Source organism: Anoplopoma fimbria, chromosome 12, assembly GCF_027596085.1.
Source record: "Anoplopoma fimbria isolate UVic2021 breed Golden Eagle Sablefish chromosome 12, Afim_UVic_2022, whole genome shotgun sequence".
NCBI classification, from domain to species: domain Eukaryota; kingdom Metazoa; phylum Chordata; class Actinopteri; order Perciformes; family Anoplopomatidae; genus Anoplopoma; species Anoplopoma fimbria.
Window position 1 is genome coordinate 15,409,796 of NC_072460.1, and position 22,846 is coordinate 15,432,641.

The 22,846-nt window shown below is 38.1% G+C and overlaps 1 protein-coding gene across 4 annotated transcripts; it reads right to left on the reverse strand.

Annotated features, from left to right (window-relative positions):
• Positions 1-1,782: 1,782 nt before the first annotated feature.
• On the reverse strand, positions 1,783-20,926 carry tpd52l2b (tpd52 like 2b). Of its 4 annotated transcripts, none has more exons than XM_054608970.1 (7): positions 20,708-20,926; positions 16,666-16,847; positions 15,732-15,880; positions 8,360-8,407; positions 6,688-6,789; positions 3,282-3,330; positions 1,783-2,339 (listed from the first exon to the last, which is right to left on the reverse strand). In XM_054608970.1, the coding sequence occupies exons 1-7, from the start codon at positions 20,724-20,726 to the stop codon at positions 2,253-2,255; spliced, it is 636 nt and encodes a 211-aa protein (XP_054464945.1). In that variant the 5' UTR covers positions 20,727-20,926; the 3' UTR covers positions 1,783-2,252. The 4 variants fall into 4 exon arrangements, with proteins under 4 accessions (XP_054464945.1, XP_054464947.1, XP_054464948.1 ...); XM_054608973.1 differs by having other exon boundaries at positions 2,254-2,339; positions 3,244-3,330; XM_054608971.1 differs by lacking the exon at positions 1,783-2,339 and adding an exon at positions 2,351-2,419.
• Between the last annotated feature and the right edge of the window lie 1,920 nt (positions 20,927-22,846).

Consider the following 22,846-nt stretch of genomic DNA (forward strand, 5'->3'; position numbering starts at 1 on the left):
AGTGCATTTGTGTGTGCGATAAGGGGTCGTTAGCAAAGTCTCTTCAAATGGCAGCGAGAGGTTTTTTGACACATTTTGTGGCCCGTCAGACTAAATATTTTAATGCTAACTCTCCTTCCTTCAATCAAACCAGTCTGTACAACAAAAAAAAAAAAAAAGACAAAACAAACATTTCTTTTCTACCAGCTAAATTATAACAAGTGAACCATTTAAAGTGAGTAAGGCTGATAGAGAAGCGTTGACATTCACCGGGTAGTGTACAAAGCAAAGCATCGTCTCTCACTGAGTTCTGAATGTTAAACAGGATCATTTAAATGTTTTGAAGTAGTGTTGTATGAGGTACTCATCTATAGGCAGAGGTAGCAGTAGACCAGCGACTCACGTGTTCTGAGATGTTAAATGAGCGTTTTACAAAGCATAGATAAAGGCTGAAGTTCCCTATTGGAAAGGGCTGTCTGACAGCAGGGTGAAGCAGTGAAAAGTTTCTAAATACATCGTACACCTAAACTGATAAAGATTTGTCTAAAAAAAAAAAGGGTCTAAAATATGTCTTGCTGCTGCCCCCGTCCACAGCAGTACATCGTTTTGCTCTCCTGTCTGTTTCTCCAAACTGACCGCCATCTACTGTTGGCAATACACCGACTCATCTGAAGTACCTCATACAACCACAAAACATCCAAACTATCCCTTCAACAACAGGAAGGGAAAGGCAGTCAAACCAGAGGAAAAAGAAACACAGTCAAAGTGGTTTCAATACATTTCAACCCTTTCAGAGGTTTGAGTCGGACTTAAAAATGGCAGCATTAACACGCTGCAGAGATCAAACCATCAAGGTACACTTTTGTCAAATGAAACCATTTTGATTGTTATTTCTCGTCTGATTAATTTTGTGCCCAGACAGGTGCAAAACGACTGCAGCTCATTTATGAGTCAGTTTCACAAACATTTCAACATATGTTTTTAGACCACAAATGTACTTAAAAGAGAAAAAAAAAAACCTCCCGACAGAAGAAAACTCATGTTTATGAAACTGACCCATAGTGTTTCTTTTTAAGTTTGTTTAGCCTCCTGCTTTGTCTTAAACCACCCATCCTGATTCCTACAATTCAGCAGCATCAGTGACAATATATTTACTCATCTATATTTATACATATTGATAAAAGTTATGTAAAAACATTATGCAAAGCAGTGTAAAATAGTTTGTAATACAAAATGGTTTTACGGTTGTTGTTTTTTCCTGTTTTTACATCCTGGGGGTGTTCTTAGGGTGTTACACGAGACCTCGGTCTTCTTTTCATGGTTAGTATGGTACAACTGAGATGAGATATGCACATGCATGTAGCAGTAGAAGGTCTAAGAGGAGGGGGACGAGTTAAACGGCTAACCTCTAACCTTTGCTCACACCGCGGGCAGCCGCATAGCTGTGACGATAACTCTGTACACGTTTGAGAGAAAATATATATATGGGGATACCGCGGTTACACTAGCATGTGCTCACAGTGTGAATGTATGATTTTAAGTACATGATAGGATTCAGAAACAAGAAGACAGAAATAGTAGCAGTATAAACCACCATCTTGCTTATGCCCGTAAAAAGCTCCACCACCTTCAGTCTGTCGATACCCTTGTTCCTTAACTCTGAGTTGGAGCCCCAAAAATGCACCAACAGAGTTACCTTTTGATGCATCACCACAGTGGTATCTTAACAAACACCCAATCCCAGAGATTAATATGAAGTTCCTCATTTAGATGTCTTAATAATGCCTTTTAGCCTTTTTTTTTTTTTTTTTTTTTTTTTAGCCAGGTGATTTGCTGAAACGGTAACAACCTGTTCAAAAAAGCTGTCTGAAAAGTGCAGGAGACAACAGCGTTGACATATTTGGACTAACAAAGGGGGGTAGGTCTAACTGGGGAGGAAGTAGAGGCAGGGGGTGGTGATGTAACAAAGCACGCTCTGTAAATTATTCAGGTTTAGACATCAACAAAACATTTTTCCTTTTCCTCAGCAGCAAGGCAGAAGAATGGAAGCTGTGGTAACCAGCAGTGACGGGAAAAGCTCATCCCACCTCAAACCAACAAGTTATTCACCTCCGCCTGTGTGCTTCTCCAGGACTTGAGGCAAAATGTGAGCTATGGCGAGCTGGTGAGGTGGAGGGTCAAAGGTCAGGGCTGACTCTGCGATGGGAGGTGATTAACAGTACAGTCTCAGGTCGTGAGGAAGTTGGCAGCGAGGAGGAGAAGGAAGGATGCATTCAGAAAGACGGGTTCTCCTGAGTGGGGGTGGTGTCAGTGGGGGAGCTGGCGGCCTCCCCGTTCCCTCTGGGACCAGCAACCTTGTACTGAGGAGACGAGAGCGAGGAAACGGACCAGAGTGTTATTGATCGTCTGCATTAATACACCGACTCACAGTTTCTCCTTCCTGTTGGGTTAGACAATTTGACTACATTTAAAATCCATCAGCGTGTCCAGAAATCCATAATACACACTGCAGTAAAAAAATAAAAATAAAAGGTGAGGTAGGCGGTCTAGCAGCAATCTAATAGAACCATAAAAGTACATTTATTTTACCACAATAACTGAAAACTATTTTCTTCTGATATTTATTAGGGGGATGACGACAGACATTCAAAGTTTAATTCAAAAACATCAATGGAAACTTCAAATGTAAAAAAATAAATACATTTTTTTGATACAGCCCTATAAGTTTGTTCATTTTTGGTTTAAACTATTAAAACAGTATACTATGACTAACAGCATGTAGCATGTAATGTATATAATTCGTGTTTAGTATTGATGTTGGCTGCAGTTCTTTTAGAATTGAGTTTCTTAACACTTGCGTGATATAAATAGTATAGAAAGCCCTTTAGACTGACAACTGCTAACAAATCTTTTAAGCCAACGTGGTAATAATTGACCAATATTAAATGCCAATGGTAGCTCTTTTAGAAGAATAGATATCAAATAGAATCCTCTTACAGTAAACATGAAAAGCCCTGGCAGATAACAAGAAGAAACTAGAAGAAACAATATAAAATCTTTTGTTAGGTTATTGTGATTTAAGTTCACAAGACAAGCATAGATCACTTAGCTCATGTTTGGTTCATTTATCAAACCCAAGAAGCTTCACATTTCTTAAGATGGTTTTTTTTGTGTTATGTTTATGAACAGTAAGGTAACATGAAAAATATGAAAACTGAATGAATGACACGGACCAAGAAACTTCATGTAACGTGGATCAGTCACCTCATGGCCTTTTGGTGCAATCCCTACTGACTGCTCACCTTCAGGTTCCCCATTTTATCCTCAAATGACTTGAAGGTCGCAGAGTTCCTGCAGAACACAAATATGAGGTTATATATATATATATATGCACTGAAAAAAGTATAAAACAATGAAAAAAAAACAATTACAGAAAGCATTTAAAAAGAATATAATTTGAATATATATCTCTTTATGTTGCGTTAGGCTACGTTTGCTTAACTTGCAATCATAGATATCTGCGAACCTGCTTAAAAATAATTGAACTATTATTTAGTGGTTTTATGCTTCCCTGCAGCCTTACTAATAAATGAACAGATTTAAAAGAAACAGAAACATATAATAACATAGTACTCCCTCACAATTTGAGGACAGTGTACACAATTTTGTTTCCACTCAGTATTTTATCTAACCTTTACTTAACCTTAAAGTAATTCATGGTTAATAATCTGTTCCAAGAACGGAGAATCATAATAAAGCATCAACAGATAAACAGCAGAGAGACAAAAAGCAGCTGTACTGGTTTATAGTACAGCAGGTAAAGAAGGTAAGGTGTGTTACAGTGACCGTTAAACAGAAGCAGTACAGAGAGCAGGTTTGTGTGTTACTTTACCTCATGGCGGGCATACTTATAGAGTGGCGAATGGAATAGTTGCTACTTTGTAAGCGTTAAAGAGAGGAGACAGAAGTGCAAATGTTATAAAGCAAGCCAGTAGTGGCACACGCACACACACACATACACACAACATAATGCAGTTGATACAGCATCACTAAAGGTATAACAACTGTTAACAAAAGACAGTGACCCAGATGATTAGTAGCCTCTTAGTTGGTGCCAATTTCCCTAAAAATGATCACATTTTTGCTCCCTGGCATACATAGAGAAGTCTTGTTCGAAAATCTTGCAAAAGGTTTGGCGGCTGCAGCATTCTACCTCAACACTGGACCAACTCAGACACTAAAACCACAGAGAATAGGGGCCCCGGTTGCAGAAATACTTGGGTACCGTTCAAAAACCATTTAATTATATTAGCATAGATGACAAAATGAATCGAGGCAATCTAAGAGAAGAAAATAATAGAGGATAATAGAGCCGGTTGGAAAAAACAAGTCAAAGTATCAATAGCAAAAATGGCAGAGCTTTAACTTAAAGAACAAAAAAAAAAATCTGTAACGCGTTTCATTTGGTGTGATTAAACCCTTAGTTGTTCTAACCGGGCGTGTTAGTCTTACCTAAAGGAATTAGAGAAAGGGAGAGCTCTGCAGGTCAAACCAAGGCAGCAATTGAAAACAAGGAGGAGAGAGGGAGCGTGAGCCAAAAGCAGCAGCATCATGACAAATAACAAATCAACAGCAGGGGAGAGATATCAGTGTTATGAGCAGGGAAATCAGGAAGAAGAGGGGAAACAGAGCAGGGATGTGTTTGCTGTGTAACTATGGATACCAGTCCAACTGATGAAATGTTATGACTCAGCTTCTGGTTTCTTATAATACTAATGGGATTTTTGTTTTGTGGTTACATGAATTCATGTGAAGTCATTGACTACGTTTAAATGTATCAAATATTTCTATATATTAAAATAGGCTGTATACATGTCCAAAGACTGCTCTTAAAATCAGAATAGAAATAACTTATCCCACATGTCTTAATCAGATGATGCTCCATTCAGAATATGGCCAAATTCAGATATCCAAACGGACTATGATGTTTACATGAGCCAAAACAAAGTCGGAATAATGTCATAGAGGGAATAATAGTGGAATATTAGTGTGCATGTTAACGTAGTCACTGATTGAAGGCCGAACAAGCTGAAATAACATTTTTCCCCATTCAGCTGTGAGATAAAAATTTAATTAATTCAAATATGAATCCCCTTATTTCTCATATAAAAGATGAAAATTCCAGCAGTTCACAGAGTTAATTCACTAACAAAATGGTGACATTTAGAAAAAGGAACTACAGCAACATCAAAGAACAACTTTTGCAGATAAAAAGGAAACACGGTGGATGACTGAACGAAAAACATGCAACACACACACACACACACACACCGCCATGTAATGCTTCCTCACACACACCCTTGCATGAAGAGGAAATATGAATGTGAATTGTGAAATGGAAACATGAATGTTAATACAGTTGTGTTAATCAACAAGGTGGGTCAGTGGTGAGTTCATCTACAGAGTCTATTTGTTTTTTCATTGCTAAATGTTTTCACTCTTTCACCCGTCAATCACACTTGATGAAGTTTTGCTTTGTCGCTTAGCTGAACCATGACAATATGTTTTCTCATGAATGTGTGACCTTGGGAATCTGGCAACGTCTGTGCAGTTTGAAGTAAAAACCCTACAGAGGTGTGATTTCAGGGTGAAAAAGGTAACATTACAGGGATGGTCCAACTATGTTAAATCAAACCGTCCAAAGATGCCGTTTTACATTCAATTGGCTCAAATTCAAATTAAGCTTCCAAGACATCGCAGTGGACCTTCACTTCAATAAATAATTTGATGCCAATAGAAAAGTTTGTGTTTAGTTTGTGGAGATGGAATACAAATTAATTCATGTTGAACCAGCCCTTCAGTTAGTAAAATAACCATTCAGGCTAGATTAGGTTATCTACAGCTACTGGTTAGGGTTAGTGAACAGAGGGGGCATACAAAGCTGATGACTGTTCAGTACAATAAGACAAATTCAGAGCTACAAGAAAAAAAGAGCGGCGTGTCACAGTCAACTCATTTTCAGATGGTGTCAAACTGATTGCTACGTTTCTTATGCTGGTTTTGATCATATTTGGGATGTGAAGTTTAAATGGTTGATGGAGACAGTTGGCTATTCATCTCTTTTGACATTATCCAGGTTTCTGTCTCTGTCTCATCACATCCAGCTGCTCGATCATTGACTTAAAGGGATAGCTTGGATTTATTGAAGTGTGGTTGTAAGAGGTACAGAAACAGACAGGAGTACCAGCACTGTAGCAAATCAATGTAATGCTGTGGACGGGGACAGCAGCAGAACGTATCTAGGCCTTTTAACATAAACAATATCAGTTAAAGTGTACACTATATTTTTCCCACTTTACATGTACTCCAGTCTGCTTCTCCAAACTAGTGGCGTGTGGACCGTCATCTACTGTAGGTGATACGCTGACTACTGAAAAGAGAAACTCATACAACCCCACTACAAAACACCCAAACTATTCCTGGAACCTTTGAAGAAGCCTGGACACCGCTACATTTACTGCTCTGCTGTGTTGCCACGTTTTCAAATGTCCTAAGCTCTTTTCAGATTCACCTTGTTGTTCCAGAATTAATATAAACCTATTGTATGATATCCAGGTTTGAGATTTTTCCGTTTCAACATTGTCCACTCTGCTCATTTGTTCTTGTATTTTAGTCAGTGTCAGAAATTTTGGCTCCGCAGCATCATACCTCATGTCACCCAGTCTCTTGCTGATGACAGTGCCCACTGTGGTTAACGCCGCACTGGTCTTCTGTCCCGCCTGGGAAAGAGTCTCTTGAGTCTTCTTGTATCTGCAGAAGAGAGAGGAGGATGGATGGAGAGAAGGTGGGAACAGGAGAATGAAAAGAGAACAATGGAGAAAAGAAAGGCGAACAGATGGTTGGATGGGAATGAAAAGAAGAGGTGGGACGGCCAGAAAAGAAAGACAAAAAAAATATGGCGGGGGAGGAAGAAGAGATGGATAGAGGAAAGAAAAGATGACAGACAGCGAGCAGAAAGAAACAAAATGGAGAAAAACCAGGCAGATGAATGAGAGAGGGGAGGGATGGGAGGGTAAAAGAGAGAGAGGAGTACATTAGACCAAACCGATGGACCACAGCGCACAAAAACAGATTCGAGTTAGTTCTTCATCCCACAAAAGAAGAAGTGCAGGAATCACCATGGTTAATATTCACACAGAAATACAGTCACAGGATTTTAGCTGGTGTATCAAGAGAATAGCCACCATTGTGTTAACATTGTCTATTTGCTTTTTGCATGCTTCTTAAAATATCCCCCATGAAACGATCACCCGACCCTAGTGCACGATAGAGACGGATTAGTTTATACAACAACTTTGTGTTTAGGTGCTCTTTAAATTAAAACTGACCTTGTGTACATTTAAATCTAAGATGTATTTATATATTATATAGTCTCAGTTCAAAGAAAAAGTTAGGTGCTCATTCAACAATACACCCACAGAGTGGAAAGAGCCAACGTGGCTCTATCTGGTCTTTATTGCTTCCCAGCTCCACGTTCAGAATAATGCACAGACGTGGTGTGACGAACCATAGTGGATCAGTGATCCAAAGAAACCCTGATCGGGGCATATTTTAAGATTATTTTGCTCTCTTTTCTTCTGCTGATCTGATACATGACTCAATCAGAGCAGTATTAACCTCCTCATCTCACCAAAAAGCCAGTTATAGTAAGGGAATTTCCTAAAATTTCCTAAAAAAGAACAGCTGGTAAGTGGGCTTGTCAACAGGAATCCATCAGGGTGACTGGGATGAACTAGTTTGGCAAGTGTGGTCAAACTAGAACTGCTAGCACTCTAACTCAAATACATCAAATACATTTCTCACTGTCTGTTTGGACACACAACAAACATATACACACATCTTGGGTAAAAACGTCATGATCAGCTGATCCACCCAAACACACATCAAGGCTCAGCAGTAGATGGTCCACAGAGGCTTAGCAAATACAACTGTGTCAATCAACATGGCTGACCTTCGACACTAAAGGAACACTTACTGAATTACACGTTATTTCATCAGTTTAGCAGTGCTCATTCAAAATCTGGATGATCCGGTACTCATGAAATTAAAATAAGTACAAAATGTATAACTTTTCTACAAAAATATGTTTGGGAGTCTTCTGACATAAAACAGAAAATCGTTCATTAATTCAACAGCCACTAACACAACTAGCACCCTCACTAATACAACAGCAAAAGGCAAACAGAAGAAAAGAGGATGGATAGTAAAAAAAAACAATAAAAGAGAGAAAACTCCGCCAAAGAGGAAACCAAACTTAAAGAAACCTTAACTCATCTACAAAAACAAAACGAGAACACAAAAAAGAAAGGGGTCAACTCACGCTTCAGATCGGGAAATGTCTTCCAAAGTGGCTGAGGCAGACAGATATCTGAAGACACAACGGCAGGATGATGACACATGGGGAGAGGCACACACTCACAATACAGTTCAGTAGAGCACAATCGAGTTCAGTAGAACTATTGAGTTAGAGGGCCAACTTCAACACCGACTCCTAAAAATTGTTTTACTGATTGGATTTGAAGGTTTTGGTGGATGTCCAGTTGGATTTCAAAGTCTTTTAACATTTAAAACAAACATCAAGTTTTTGAGTTTTCCTTTTAAAAGGAGTGTACAGGAGAAATAACAGCATTAACAACATTACACAACACAATGTAAAATCATAGATGTAACGCCACCAAACATTCGTCGTCTCCCCAATAAAGTTAATAAAGAAAAGAAAAAAAAGAAGATTTTAAAGCTAATATTTTGCCACAGAATGGAAAGAACTGAAACCGTTTACAGTCCACCAGAATACATACATTAGTTAATGTAAACCATGTAAAAATATAGCTGGTTTATGGAGCCAATATGCATTCAGATATACTTCCCTTGTTAAAATTACAATTTACAATTACTTTCTAAAATGTAGAAAGCGTGGATTTGCCTATCCCTATGAGGCGATTGCTCAAAACTCACATATTTGTGCAAGCTGAAATATTTCAACTCGGACGAGAAATTAGTGCGTTTCTCTGTGCAGCAAAAAGCTCATCAGCATTGAGATTCTCCTCCGCTCGTCAACGACGTACTGACGTTGTTGGGTCAGAAATGGAGGGAAAAAAATGCTGCAGAGCTCTACGACACTGCCTCATATTTGTACAGAGAACGGACGGTGTACTACGAGTATAATACATAGATGGTATAAACAATAACGTTGATGCCATAATTATGCCTAGATGACACCATTTTGACTGTTGATAGAGGAGCTACAATGTTAGCATAGCCTAGCCCCATTCAAAAAACAAGCACAAGTTGTTTACTTGTTGTCTTGTGGACAAACGCAACAAAGCTGGAATTCAGACTTTTAACAAATAGGCCACATTATTTAGTTATTTTGGCATCCTTTTTATGGGTTTTTTGCAATTAAAGCACAGCAAATGTGTTTATTTTGGCTTCATACCACTGAAGTAAACCAGCCTCCAGAAAATGTTATTAATGCAGAAAGGGCGGCATTTGGTTTTTCAACATATATGAGACATCCCCAACATGTACAAAGCAGCAGTAGTGGATATTTTAGCCATGGTTGATGATCTACATGTCTACATGAAGGAAAGGTTAAATGTGGGTGTCCGCTTCATAGTTTTCAAAGGTCACAGTTTGAGGGGTTCTAAAAAGCGAAAACGTGGATGTAGCCTAAGTATGGGAAACAGTCCCAAAGTAACTCTCAAACACCAAAAGGGTTAACAGAACAAACATCAGACAGAACAGCATATTCATGATTAGTAACAAAGCAAGCTTAATCACAAACATGCACAGAGTCCTGCCTGTACGCTATCTAGAAAAAGAGAGGAAGTGTGTTTGTGCTGACTTCTCTTTAAAACAATAGAGCAGATAAGGACGCTCAGACAACAACACAAGAATAACAGGAGATCTAACTTTGCATTAATCTGGTGGAGACTTTGAAACCAACCACAACACCTTAACATCTAACATGTCATATAATAAAGGAAAAGATACAAAACTACATGAACAGGAGACGGCTCTCCTTGTAGGCGGCTCTGCCCACGAACAAGGCCAGTCTCTATATCCTGACGTACATCAACACAATGCTGCTTATACAGCACGGCCATAATGACTTCATACACAACAGTCACATTACCCCGTCTGTCCATACACCATCACTGTTCAACTGCTGGGTTTGTTTAACAGCAGATGACACAATACCAGAAAATAAAATAAAGGCATTTACAACATAAAACTAAAAGGAAAGCGCCTCTCGTATTTTAGGGCTGCATATGACGAAAATTGAAGATATGTGATAAGCTTCAACCGTTGCCATGGTAATCAACATCCAAATCAGTACTCAAATGCAAAAATCAACAAAGCCAGAACACGTATTGTACATGTTGGCAGAGGCTACAGTCAAATCTTTATTAATTTGTTTTTAGGCATACGTATGAACGTGATTCTTGCCGTTTTTTGCTTGAATAAAAAAGAAAATCCTTTAAGATTAGTTTTTGTAAAGTAAAGCACAATATAAGAAACTGACGACCGCAAGTGTGAGAAAAGCTTGAGAGCTTGTGTTGTTTTAACCAAAACTGACATCTGGGTGCAATATTAGCAGAAAGTACTTGTCGTTACATACTGAGGGAACTACAATTCTAGGTGAAATACACATATGGCCAAAGGGAGGGTGTTGAGGTTTACGTTCTCTTTCCCCTGACATTGTGTGGCTTAAATAGCTGTTTGATTTTGACTGTCATGCTAATAAAGCACACGTAAATTACTTGTAAATAGAGTTCAACAGCTGACTGACTCATCACCCACTTCAGATTTCATGGCAACCTTCTCTGTGTCCAACATATTCATAATTCATAACCCATTTGTTTCTTTGTTTAGCGTAGCTCAGTTCATCTCTCTCTATCTATATATATATATATATATATATATATATATATATATATATACCAAATACAAATACCATGTTACTAAGCAAAACACCATCTCCTTCTCTTCACCTCCCTTCCTTAATCACATTCCTTTCATTTCCTCCCACTTGTTCCTGCTGCAGCAGTTCTGAGCTGCCGGTCTGGTCGCCAGACACGACCAGGTTTCATTCATGTGCGAGTTCACTTCTTGGGTGAGAGACACAAACACATACTTTTCCTGTGCTGTTCTTGGCATTGTGTGTGTGTTTGTGAAGGCCTGAACCGAGAATAATGCGCCTGCCTGCTTGTGTTTCTGCTACTCTAGGCAAATATGTAGTAATCCACAATTATTCTGGCTCTGTGAGCAAACACATGACTGAAAATCCAAGACAAAGAGAGAAAGAGAAGTGCATGAGCAGACATGCAAGCCTATTTCTGTGTGCGGAAGTAGAACAAACACCCCAAACCAAGATCCCTGCACCTGCTGCTGTTTGTGAAGGCCTGTGGATCTGTTGGAAGGTCAAGAATAGTGTCAGCAGTCAGTTTAGGCTAACTAGCTGAGTGAGTTTGCCAATCCAGTTCATATCGGAGGCAGCCACATGGAAAATTCCATTAGCAACAGACCTTGTTTTTCTTGCCGACTGCATAGTCTGGATTCTTTAAGCAGCAGAATAGAAACGTTGTCTGATATAAATCTCCTCCTCAAACCAACTCCTAGGGAGACTTTATCTCCTTTATTAAAAGGTGAGACACACATTTAGAGTAGCTTTAACATGTCTGTGCCCACAATCCCTCAAATCCAGATAATTACTAATGGGCATCAGCTGGGCATCAGCTGAACACTGGTTATTATATCATTACAAAATAGCTGCTTTTACATTGTGTGCCAAAGGCTCAAATCTTTATGCAACCATTACCAGGGTGTGGCTAAATGGAGTCTGATTTTCGACAGACGAGTGTTTCATTTGTGCAATCTAGGTAAACAGACAACAGAATAAAAATGTTTCTTGACGATTGTTGTTGCCATGCTAAAGGGCTGTCAGCCATAATTAATAACCACCGGTGGCCTGATTATACTACTGTAACATAATATAACCTTTTTATACACACACCTCCTAAGTTCCACCCTTCATCTTACAGCTAAGAAAACAACCCTGTGATTTTCTCTTTTTTAAAATGCAGAATCAGCCTGGACACTGGTAATAAACGTCAGAGAAGAAGCGTCTGAGAAAATGTTAAAAATGGAAGACTGTTGATTTTGAGAGGAAGTAGAGAGGAGGACGTGTGTCATCACTTCTGGATGGAAGAAGAGATGACACCTGACCTCTGGGAGAGGAAGTAAAAACAGATGAATGATACTGATAGGAGGAGGTGGAGACAGAAAACTAACCACAATACATAAGTGATATAAAAAGACATATAATAATATATTTGTATATATGATAAAAATGTATAGTTTGTAGCACTAACTTCCATTAAAGAAACACTGCCACGTCTCAGCAAACAGCACAATCTCAAAAATAATCTGATTTTCAAACACTAAAAAGGTGAGTCAAAGGCCACGGTGGAAAAACACAGATTCAGGTGAATCAGTTATGTAACTCAGACTGAAGTGGTTAGAACGGAGACACACCAAATCTCACTTCAGTGCCACAAGTCTACAGGCTACTGACAGCTGCAGGAGTACTGCTCTTGAAATCTAACAAAGTAGGTTCCTCAGACCTGGAAAAGCTCCTAAACAGGGTCAAAGACACCTGCTAAAAAATAGAAATATGAAAATGCACCTAAGACAGTATTACAGTTACAAGAAATACTACTTTTAACTTTGACCTCAAATCGTATATATGAAATAGAAAACTATTCACTTTCTCCGATTACGTTCAGCATATGAACGTAGACTTAGTTTGAAGCATTCCTTTACAGCATCTCATTCAACACGAGCAAAAAAAAAAAAAAAAATATATATATGAATAGACTACAGATAAATGTTTGTCCTCCAAGCACACACGAAGTCAAACACCAACTGTTGAAACGTAAGCGTTCTCAAACATGGTTAGGAGGTGAGAACGGAGAAGGATCAAGGTTGAGCAACAGTCCGAGCGTGAGAGAGCAAACAGTGCAGAAGGCCAGACATCACCGGTGAGAGCGAGCAGCAAACAGTGCACAGACTCACAGATCCAAGCTGGTAACTCTCTCATTCCACTCGCCCAGTTTCTCAGTGGTTCTCACATAGCTAGAAAACAGAAACATGAGGGTGTTACTCTGCTGAGGTGGACATCAAGGACTAAAAGTAAGCTGGCTGGAAGAGGAAGCCACCAGGGTACGAGAAAACCCAAAATCTTAAAGCACTTTGGTTGAATTAAATTAAAGTTACAACCAAATAAATCATACATTAATAATGTAAATAATTGTGTGATTATCCTTAAAAAGAGCCCTCTTTTTGTCTTGTTTCTTCTGTTTTTTAAAAAGGCAGGGTTCTCAGAGCAAGTAGAACCAACATCTTCTTCACCAAGAATTTAGTATAAAAATCAAGTTGTTGTTGTTGCCACTACCAAAAATAAACTTTATTTTGAGTTTATGTAAAATTTGTTTAAGGAAATATGCTATTCAAATAGCATTCAATATTATTGTTATTACTATATTACTAATAATATAATAGCCATCATTATTATTATTATTATTATTGTATTCAGGATGTCAAACTGATCAAAGTGTAAAAGTTGGCGATCCAGACGGAAGACAATGAAATTAAGGAAGAACACTGTTCCTCAATCATTAAAAAGCAAAAGCAGTTTTGCAGCACATTCAGTGCGTCTTGAGTGGCTAGATTAGCATAAAAGTGCTAACTTCTATGCTAATCTAGTTCACGATGTACATACTCTGCTAATGCTCTCCTTCCAACCTCTCCGGGTAGAACGCGTTTAACCGGACCGGTCTGATGCTACACTTTGATAGGGCAGTCTGAGTTCCAGGGGCGGGACATAGCGAAGGGTCAAATGAAATCTATTGAAAATATTATCTGGAATAAATCTGAGAACTATGGTAATTTGTATAACTCATATTCTTCAGATAATGAGAAGTGTAGGTACAGCCAGATAAAGTCATTACTCCAGAGTCAAACAGAACTCATCCTGACAAAATAATGAGGTTAGATTTCATATTCAATAAAATACAAATAAAGTATTTAAAACTCTTTGAATACCCACAGATTAGTTTGGAAACCACCAAATGTTGGTGAATTATTCACTTGTTTCTAAACAGAGAATGTCAACTTGGATACAGTACAAGGTTACAAGACTCTTTTTTCATCCCTGTAAAAAGACAGGTGGTTTCATCTTCATAATCAGTTAAAATGCAGCACAGTGACGATCTCTTCATTCTGGAAAAAACTCAATATGTTTTAGCAGTATAATTTGAAAAAAGTTTAGTTGTGTGTTCATTAAGATTCAACACCTCCTGCAGAGGCGTTATAACAACGGCTGCTCTGTTAATCATGTGTAATCATCACTTACAATCTTAAAAACTACAATTAACTGGCAAAGTGTGATGATGTTAAAGCGATACATTCAATGTCAAACAGAGCAGCTGCTGTGTTTGAAAAAAAAAATGATGACTAGCTTGATTAGCAATCGTGATCACAGTATCATTAAAAGCATTAGTATCACATCTGATAATGCAGCACCTTTGTCTCAGCTAAAATTAATCAGTCAGAAAGTAGTCGGAAGACTTCAGAAGCCGGATGAGTCACATCCTGGTGAGTCATTTTGTGACTGTTATCAGAGAAAGTATGCAGAGTGCTGATTCATCTTTGCAAAAAATGTATTCTACATTATTTTTCTATGGTGCTAGAATACTTTTCAATGTGGGCATTAGATGCGATTCTCTTATTGAAAAGGTAGCCTCATTCTTCCAGAGAGGTCTTTTATCATTTGTAATCATAAACATGACACTGGGGTTTTTTATCCGTATCCTAGACTTAAGGGTTATCTGCTCTGGAAAATAAGAGCACCTCAGCTTTTTATTATATAAACCATCAAACCAGTTAAACCATCAACTACAGCTTTGACGAGGTTTTCGTCCCACTGCTGTGGCTAAATCTTTGCGCACACAAGCTCGCAGCATGCACAACGGCATTTATACTTAATGCGCTGTTTGTTGTTTTCGCCAGAGGGCGTACAAACCAAATGGAATATGAAGAATCAAAAAGACAACGAGTGTAACCGGTAAAAAGCCATTAACCAACCTTCACAGTGCAGACGAGGTATTGTAATTAACAGTAAACTCATATTCATGGACTACTTTATTTCCTTAATATTAGCCCTGTAGAGACAGAAGTCACGTATTACATGAATAATAATGAAGTATCCTTAAACAATTTGATCTGGCTTCAAAATATTTACTCAATTGTAGATTTTTAAAGATTTTTTTTCTGAAGTCTGAAAATCTCTGATCGAGTTAGAAAAAAAAAAATCAGAAGTGCGCGATCAAGCGCTGCGACGACTTGCAAATGATGCACATTTTCAGTGACTGTCCTCTGAGCAATTACGGCCTCCCGTTTGTTTTAGCACAGTGAATATTCAAAAACAAACCTCAGAAGTCGTAAAAGATAAATTGGTGGTGTCTATTTATATGCATAGTGTACATATTCATAACTTTTCAGACTATTGAAGAACTTGACCAGAAATATCTAAACTCTAAATCTCTCAACCTCGTATCTAAGGGGCTACTTCAAGGTGGATTTCTGTCTCATCTGTTGTGTTCAAATAATCCGGTCGGATTAATACATACGCGTTGGAGGTCTGTACGTCTTGCCAGCCCTTGGTGAAGTTTTGCCTGAGTTCGTTGAGCGGGCTGAGGCCGAGTTTCCTCTTCAGCTCTGTGGCGTGTCTCTCTTTGGCCGACAAAACCTGGCGCAGAGTGTTGATCTCCTCCTCCACCTAAACACACAACAGAGGCACCAGAAATGATTAGTTTGGGGGTTATCCTCTTCATTCATAGAGCTCTACATGGCTACAGATTTATATACTACCACGGTGCATGCATTTGGGCTCTAAATATTTTGGGAAGGCGTTTTTTCTTTGTACCATTTACAGTCTTCTCAGTGGTTAGATTGAATAGGTTTAAACTGTGATTTGTAGGTCCATAGTCCAGCTGATAATCCAATAATGCTAACACTACACTAACCCTCTAGTTCTATTGTGAAGTTTTAAAAATAGCTTTGCTTAAGCAACACACCTGTTAATATTCAAGCTTGTTACAGGCATTATTGGCAATGTGTTCCTATTCCTATAGCAAATTCTTGATGCTAAACTTTTTATTTTACCAATGAATGTTAATTTCTTCTAATCTCATTCAACTGTTGCGATATTTGAGGCATCCCTCACTATTTGAGGTTCTGCCCTTTCACTTGTCCGTGTGGTTGAACCACTCTACAGCGTTTTTGTTCTCCATGTACAAAACATAAAATTATTTTGCAAACCCATAATACAAAATAGAATCTATTTGTATCTTCAACCTCAAAGTATGAAAGACATACTATAGAGTAGTCCTCTCAGTCATCTGACTGTAAAGAATGAAGCTTTTGTGGCAAGCAATTCCCAAACTTTTGAGATGCAGTAATTACAGTGAATGGGTATTTTCCTACAGTATCCACAAAACACATGACTGTTCTTGCCTATAGTTACATGTAAACACTGGTGATTGTGGAACATCTGAGCCCTACCTTGGTGAGCTCTGTGCGGAGCTCCTCAGCCTCTTCCTCCGTCAGGCCAGGTGGAAGAGGGTTGGCTGCGTTCCCCACCGCCCCCTCCACCGGCCCCTCCATCACTCCCTCCACTGGCACGTCGGACAGGCTGTCTGAACGATCCACAACAAGGCCCTTGTTAGGAGAGTTCAGGTTGATATCTGGAATGAGAGATGGAAAGAGGGAGGTGGTGGGATAAAGGGAGGGAGGAGACAAGGTGTAGAATAGGAGAAGTTATTGGGACAGTGAAATGGAGGGGAAGGGTAAACATGTACACACTTAGATCAGTTGAAATGTTAAAAGCTTAGAGTGGTTTGCTAAGACGATCCTTCTCTCAGTATCCATTTCTCACACACACAGACAGAAACCGAGGCCAGGAAAAGGCCAGTGTTGCCAGCAGGAGATATCCAACAGGAAGAGAAAGTGTCAATTAGCGGCGCCAGGAGTTGAACTGCACTCTGGGAAAGTAACTGAAGATCCTTCTGTCTGAGATCCATTAAACCTTTTGCTTTGTGCAAACAGGAACGCCACAATACAGTAGAGCATAAAAGGAGGACAATACACTTCCCAAAAAAACCAATAGAAAATCATAATCTATTCTTGTGTAAACCTTTAGTTTTCAAAAAAAAGTTGATAGCACAAAAATGCTACTTTTTACACTGAAATCTGCAAGATTCAGCATTACTTTTCCAATGAATACAGCTTTCATCATTCACCTGAGGACACAGTCATCATTTTGGCTACTACAGAAGCTTGGCACAATCAGAGCTGGAATGGAAGACACGAAAAAGGGGAAGAAACAAACAAACTACAGCTACAGCCTGATACCCGTAGTGAAAATAAACTCTAGTATTTATATTCCAACATATAGTTGCCAATTGTTACACAAATATTTGTGAGTGCTGTCGACTTAGTTTGTCAATTTTATAATCTTTGTGTTGGCAGTAATCAAACTGGTTGTCTCTATAAATGCAGATCACATTACCTGCATCTCTAAGAGAGAGAGATAGTGGAAAATAAATCAATAAATAAAGCTACACAATAAATAGATGGCTTCAAAATTTCAAATAGACCCTATGATCAGTCATCAGTCCTAAAAATCCTAATCGACGCAACAATAACCGATGCACAAAACAGGTAAAGTCCATAATTTATCGCTAGCTGCAGAGAATGCACAAAACAGTCAGGTGGGCTGACCTATCTGAGGAGGACCGGCTGGTATGTGACAAGCAGCTCCTCTGAGTTTTGCTCTGCTTTTTAAAAATTTGAATATCTCTTTTACAATTATTTATTAATATCCCTTCTCAAAAGACCAAGATTATCAATATCTGCAGTTAGTGCTGGTGACGCTGTGTAAATCCAGAGTCTCAACAATAACATCCACATTCAACTTGGCGAGAGATATGACTGCTCCACCCTCTAGGTATATTGATTCAGCCAAGAATGATTCAGAGTGGCTCACAGAAACAACAGCAGCAATAATAAAGAGACAACAACAAGGCTCATATGAGAACAGAAAACATAGATTTCTTCCTGGGATTTGGAGTTAAATCTCAGCTGCTCTTCTGTGTGTGGGATCTGCCTTCAATTAGAGGATTTCCTACACTTTCCATGATGCCTTCTGACTGCCCCAGAATCATGTTCTGTTGCATATCGGGAATTTGCCTTTTTCTTGGCATGTATGTAATCACAGCCACACCCCTCACTTAAATACCTTTCTGCTGCATTGCATCCTGGTCTACTTCCTGCTGACATGGATGTAGAAAATCACTCCCAGCGGTGCTTCTATGATAGATCTCTCTTTGAATTAGAATGCATCCAAATCTTACATCTATTGGTGGCGTTTCTTGACCGAGTTTGGCCAACTATTCACAAGAAAAAAATATTATCGCCACACTTAAAAATGGACCCAAAAAAAAAGCAAGTCAAGGCACATCTCAGATACCGGTAATGTTATATTTAAGGATGGGCTTAAAAAACTGACATCAGTGTCATGTGAGAATGTATCAGTTAGGGAAGAGCCCCCTGCTCAGACAAAATAAATAAATCATTTTTCCAGGTCAAAGCATCATTTGAGCAACAGTAGGATTTTATTTGGACAGGCATGCCCTTTTTTACTCTAGTTTGTCATGGTTCAAGAAGAAAGACAAATACAGGCAAACTTAATCATTTCCTACAAAGACTCCGCCTGATAAAACATTACATGTCTATGATGGCCAGCCACTCACTATTACAAACTATGGGATATGTGTTTCTGTATTATCAAAGCCTTCATTACAGAGTATCATCAAACAAAAAACAGTCAATTTGGCACCAACAGTAAACATTCACAGGCATCGTGACAGAACGACTAAGCAGAAGCTCCAGCATCTTCATCTTTGGCCACCTAGATATTGTCATCACAGGCAGCTTTAGGTCAGCTGAAGACACACAGTGGTGGAAAGTAACTAAGGCTGCATACACACTACTTCATTACCATTTTAAAAACGCATATCTTTTGCTTCATTCGTGCCTGGGGTCCACACTACTCCAGAGTTTTAAACCTCAAAAAGTGGGGCGTTTGAAAAGGCTACGGACACCGTGTTAGTTTGAAAATTCAAGGGTTGCCCGTTAGTGTGGACGGGCAGAAACGGGGACATTTGAAAACAATTACGTTGTTCCATTTTACGCTACTTTATACTTCCAAGGCAAATTCTGTACTTTTCACTACACGACTATTTATAATTACCAGATAGTTTTAAGATCACAATTTACATACAACATGCAAGCCCAGTTGACAAAACATGATGCTTTGTAGATCAACTATAATAGATGGTTTGTTTCTGCACTATACTTTTGCTCTGGTTTATGCTCTTAGATGCTTGTTTAAGAAAGAAGATGCACTTATGACTTCTGATGACTAGTAGTTCTCTTGAATACCTATGTTGAATACACTTCCTGTAAGTCGCTTTGGATAAAAGCGTCTGCTAAATGACTGTAATGTAATGTAATGTAATAGATTAAACTTGCCAGCAGTAGTTTAAAGTAGCTACAATGTAAAATGCAGTGTACACAGAGGGGGAAACTTCTGCTGCCTTAGGAGTACTTTTACTTTACTTACTTTTATACTTTTACTTTGATACCATTTGATCTGTAAGATTTTGAATGCAAAACTTTTACTTGTAATGGAGGAATTCCCCCCTGAGGTATAACTAGTTTTAATTAACTATATTAACTGAATATTTCTTTCACCACCGGCTAAAGATGTAAGTCAGGCTTTGTCAACAGAGTGAACAGTGACAGTGATGAAGCAGCAGTTAGCATGCTAGCAACACACTGATGAACGCCCAGTTAGTCAGCAAAACTGACTAGGGTTGACCAAAAAAAAAAAAAAGTGTGATTCAAAAGGACCAGACTGACACACGTGTATTCAGATAAATCAGAGGCAGAAACTAGTTAAAACTGCTCACTTTAGCTCATGTTGTAGCATTAAACTCCTGTAAGTAATATATTATATTATATATTATATATATAATTTATAGTATTGTGATTTTTTTTTTCTCCAACATTATATAGGTGAAGGCTTCAAATAAGCCCAGTGGGCTTTCTGCCTCTTCCTGCACTGTAATATCATTTATCAATGTTATGTTGTTTTTAATATATTTTTCAAATATTTGTGCAAATAAACTAAACTAAACTAAACTAAACTAAAAGTCTCAGAGCAGACATGACGTCACTGATCACCTGTGAGCTGAAGTACTGTCAGTGGATCTGAAGAGGTTTGGGGGCATTAGTAACTCGATACCTCCACTGCTCCTCCTGTCATGTTTCCAGCAGGCCTGTCTCTCCTCACGACTTCTTCACTGTCATGTCTTATAATAATACAAATATCAAATATGTCAACCACACAAACAAGCAACAGTGTTAGGTTAATAGCGCGTGGGTGGAGTCATTTAATACAACCGTATCCTGCACGCCCAACAAAACACATTTCTGAAGCTAAGCTATAAGCTAACTAGCTAGCTCGTAGCTAACATGTTACCTTGACTGGCGGGGTCCATGTCGGCGTCGATTGTGCAGATATAGAGCCGCTTCTTTTGTTCAAAGTCAACCTCGACGGGTGTGAAATGAGGATAGCGAACTAGTGCAGCGTGCTTTCCACTCGTGTATTAACCTTCCTGTGTTTAGAGACGGATCCCACTCAGATAAAGTCGTCAACAGGAACTCGCAGCAGCCAGCTCAGCTTGAAGGGCTTTCTGTAAAGATCACCACAACGAGCATGGAGGTGCATCCGGTGAGGAGTTTCAAAATAAGATGGGGTTTTTTCAGCCCGAAATGGGAAATAAGATAATCCTTTATTAGTCCCGCAGCAGGGAAATTTACAGGATTACAGCAGCATAGGTTATAGTGCAAACAAGAGACATAGTAAAGGAACAAGATAAAAGAAAATATTGTAAATAAGCAATAAAAACATTAAAGAATCCACAATAACTGAAATGTACAGACAGAAAAACTATTATAACTATAATTGCACAGTGTATTGTATTGCACGTGTTGCTGCAGAAAAGGCATATAAATAGGGAAGTGAAATATGTACAGTACCAGTCAAAAGTTTGGACACACCTTCTCATTCAACTACTTTGAAGAATCTAAAATATAAAACATATTCTGGTTTGTTGAGCATTTGTTTGTTTACCACATAATTCCATACGTGTTCCTTCATAGTTTGGATGTCTTCAATATTAATTTGCAATGTAGAAAAAAATAAAAATAAAAATAAAGAAAAACCATTGAATGAGAAGGTGTGTCCAAACTTTTGACTGGTACTGTATGAAGAGGTATTTACCTAACCAAGCTGTGTGTTTGTATAAAGCATATTCTATACAAATTATTCACATAGAAGAGAGAAAAAAAGGAAGTCTTACCAGACAAAAATTCTAACAATAAAACCATCCAATGTTCAAAATCCAATCAAACAAATCAAATGTTCAAAATCAACAAATACAAGTCAATGAGTTGTTTTTTTAGTTGTTTTTAATACACACCATAAAAAACAATGTCAAATCCAAAGATTAAAAACTAACGTTATAACATTACTCCAAATTAAAATCCAGACTAATAGAGTTTGCCATCCTAATATCCAGAGTGAATTAGTACCACTGTTAAGGGGCATAAAAACAGAGGACAGGTAAGGAGCATTTAAAAGAAAAGCACTGGAGGACCTTTGTGATCAGGCTGCAACATAAAATAAAATAAAATCTCTGATTTAGGGAGTAACAAGCTAATTTATAGCTTTATAAAATAACTTTAAAATCAATTCTAAAACATACAGGTAGCTATTGCAGTGGGGTAATGTAATCTTATTTCCTTGTTCTAGTTAAGATTCTGCAATACAATGTTGGAGAAAGTCCAAATGTCACAAAATAAAAACAATAAAAATGAACAGTAGGGTACAGAAACCAAATGTTGCTTAAAGCTATATGATATTTCTGTCTAGTGATAATGAGGAAAAATATCTATACTTATACTCTAATGAATTCTTTACAAGCACTCTGTCTCCAAAGGGAATCGATCTAAATCCTTACACGTGACTTAAACAGGACATAATATTTTATAATGGGACATAATTGCAATATCATGATATAATCATTAACTTTCTTTTAATTCAACAACACACATATCACATTCAATATTGTACATAGAGGTATATGCATATCAATATGAAACCCAAATTATCTTTACCATTAACCTGTTAATATTTCATGATCCTTACTGTTAAACTTATTTTGGCATTGTATAATGTACATGATGTTTGGCAAAACATTTTTTTAATCATAACATATTGAGCTGTTATAGTTTTAGGTGAATGTGGCACAAAGTTACAACAATGGTCACAGAAAAAAATAGCACACCTATTCATATTTAATGCTATTCTGATTTATTAGGGAAAAAATATGCCTAGACATTTTGCTGCCTTATATTATTATAATTATAAGTGGTTCTAATATTGTTTTTAGCATACCCGGAAAATAATAATTTATATATGAAGTGATTATATATTGAACTTTAAACTTGGCAATTAAATTACATATGTTTGAATGTTCATCTTCAAGTGTGCATTGACCAGAATGTTTTGATGGCTCAAGTAAGAGATCTTCGTTTTCGTGCTTTTATTTTAAAG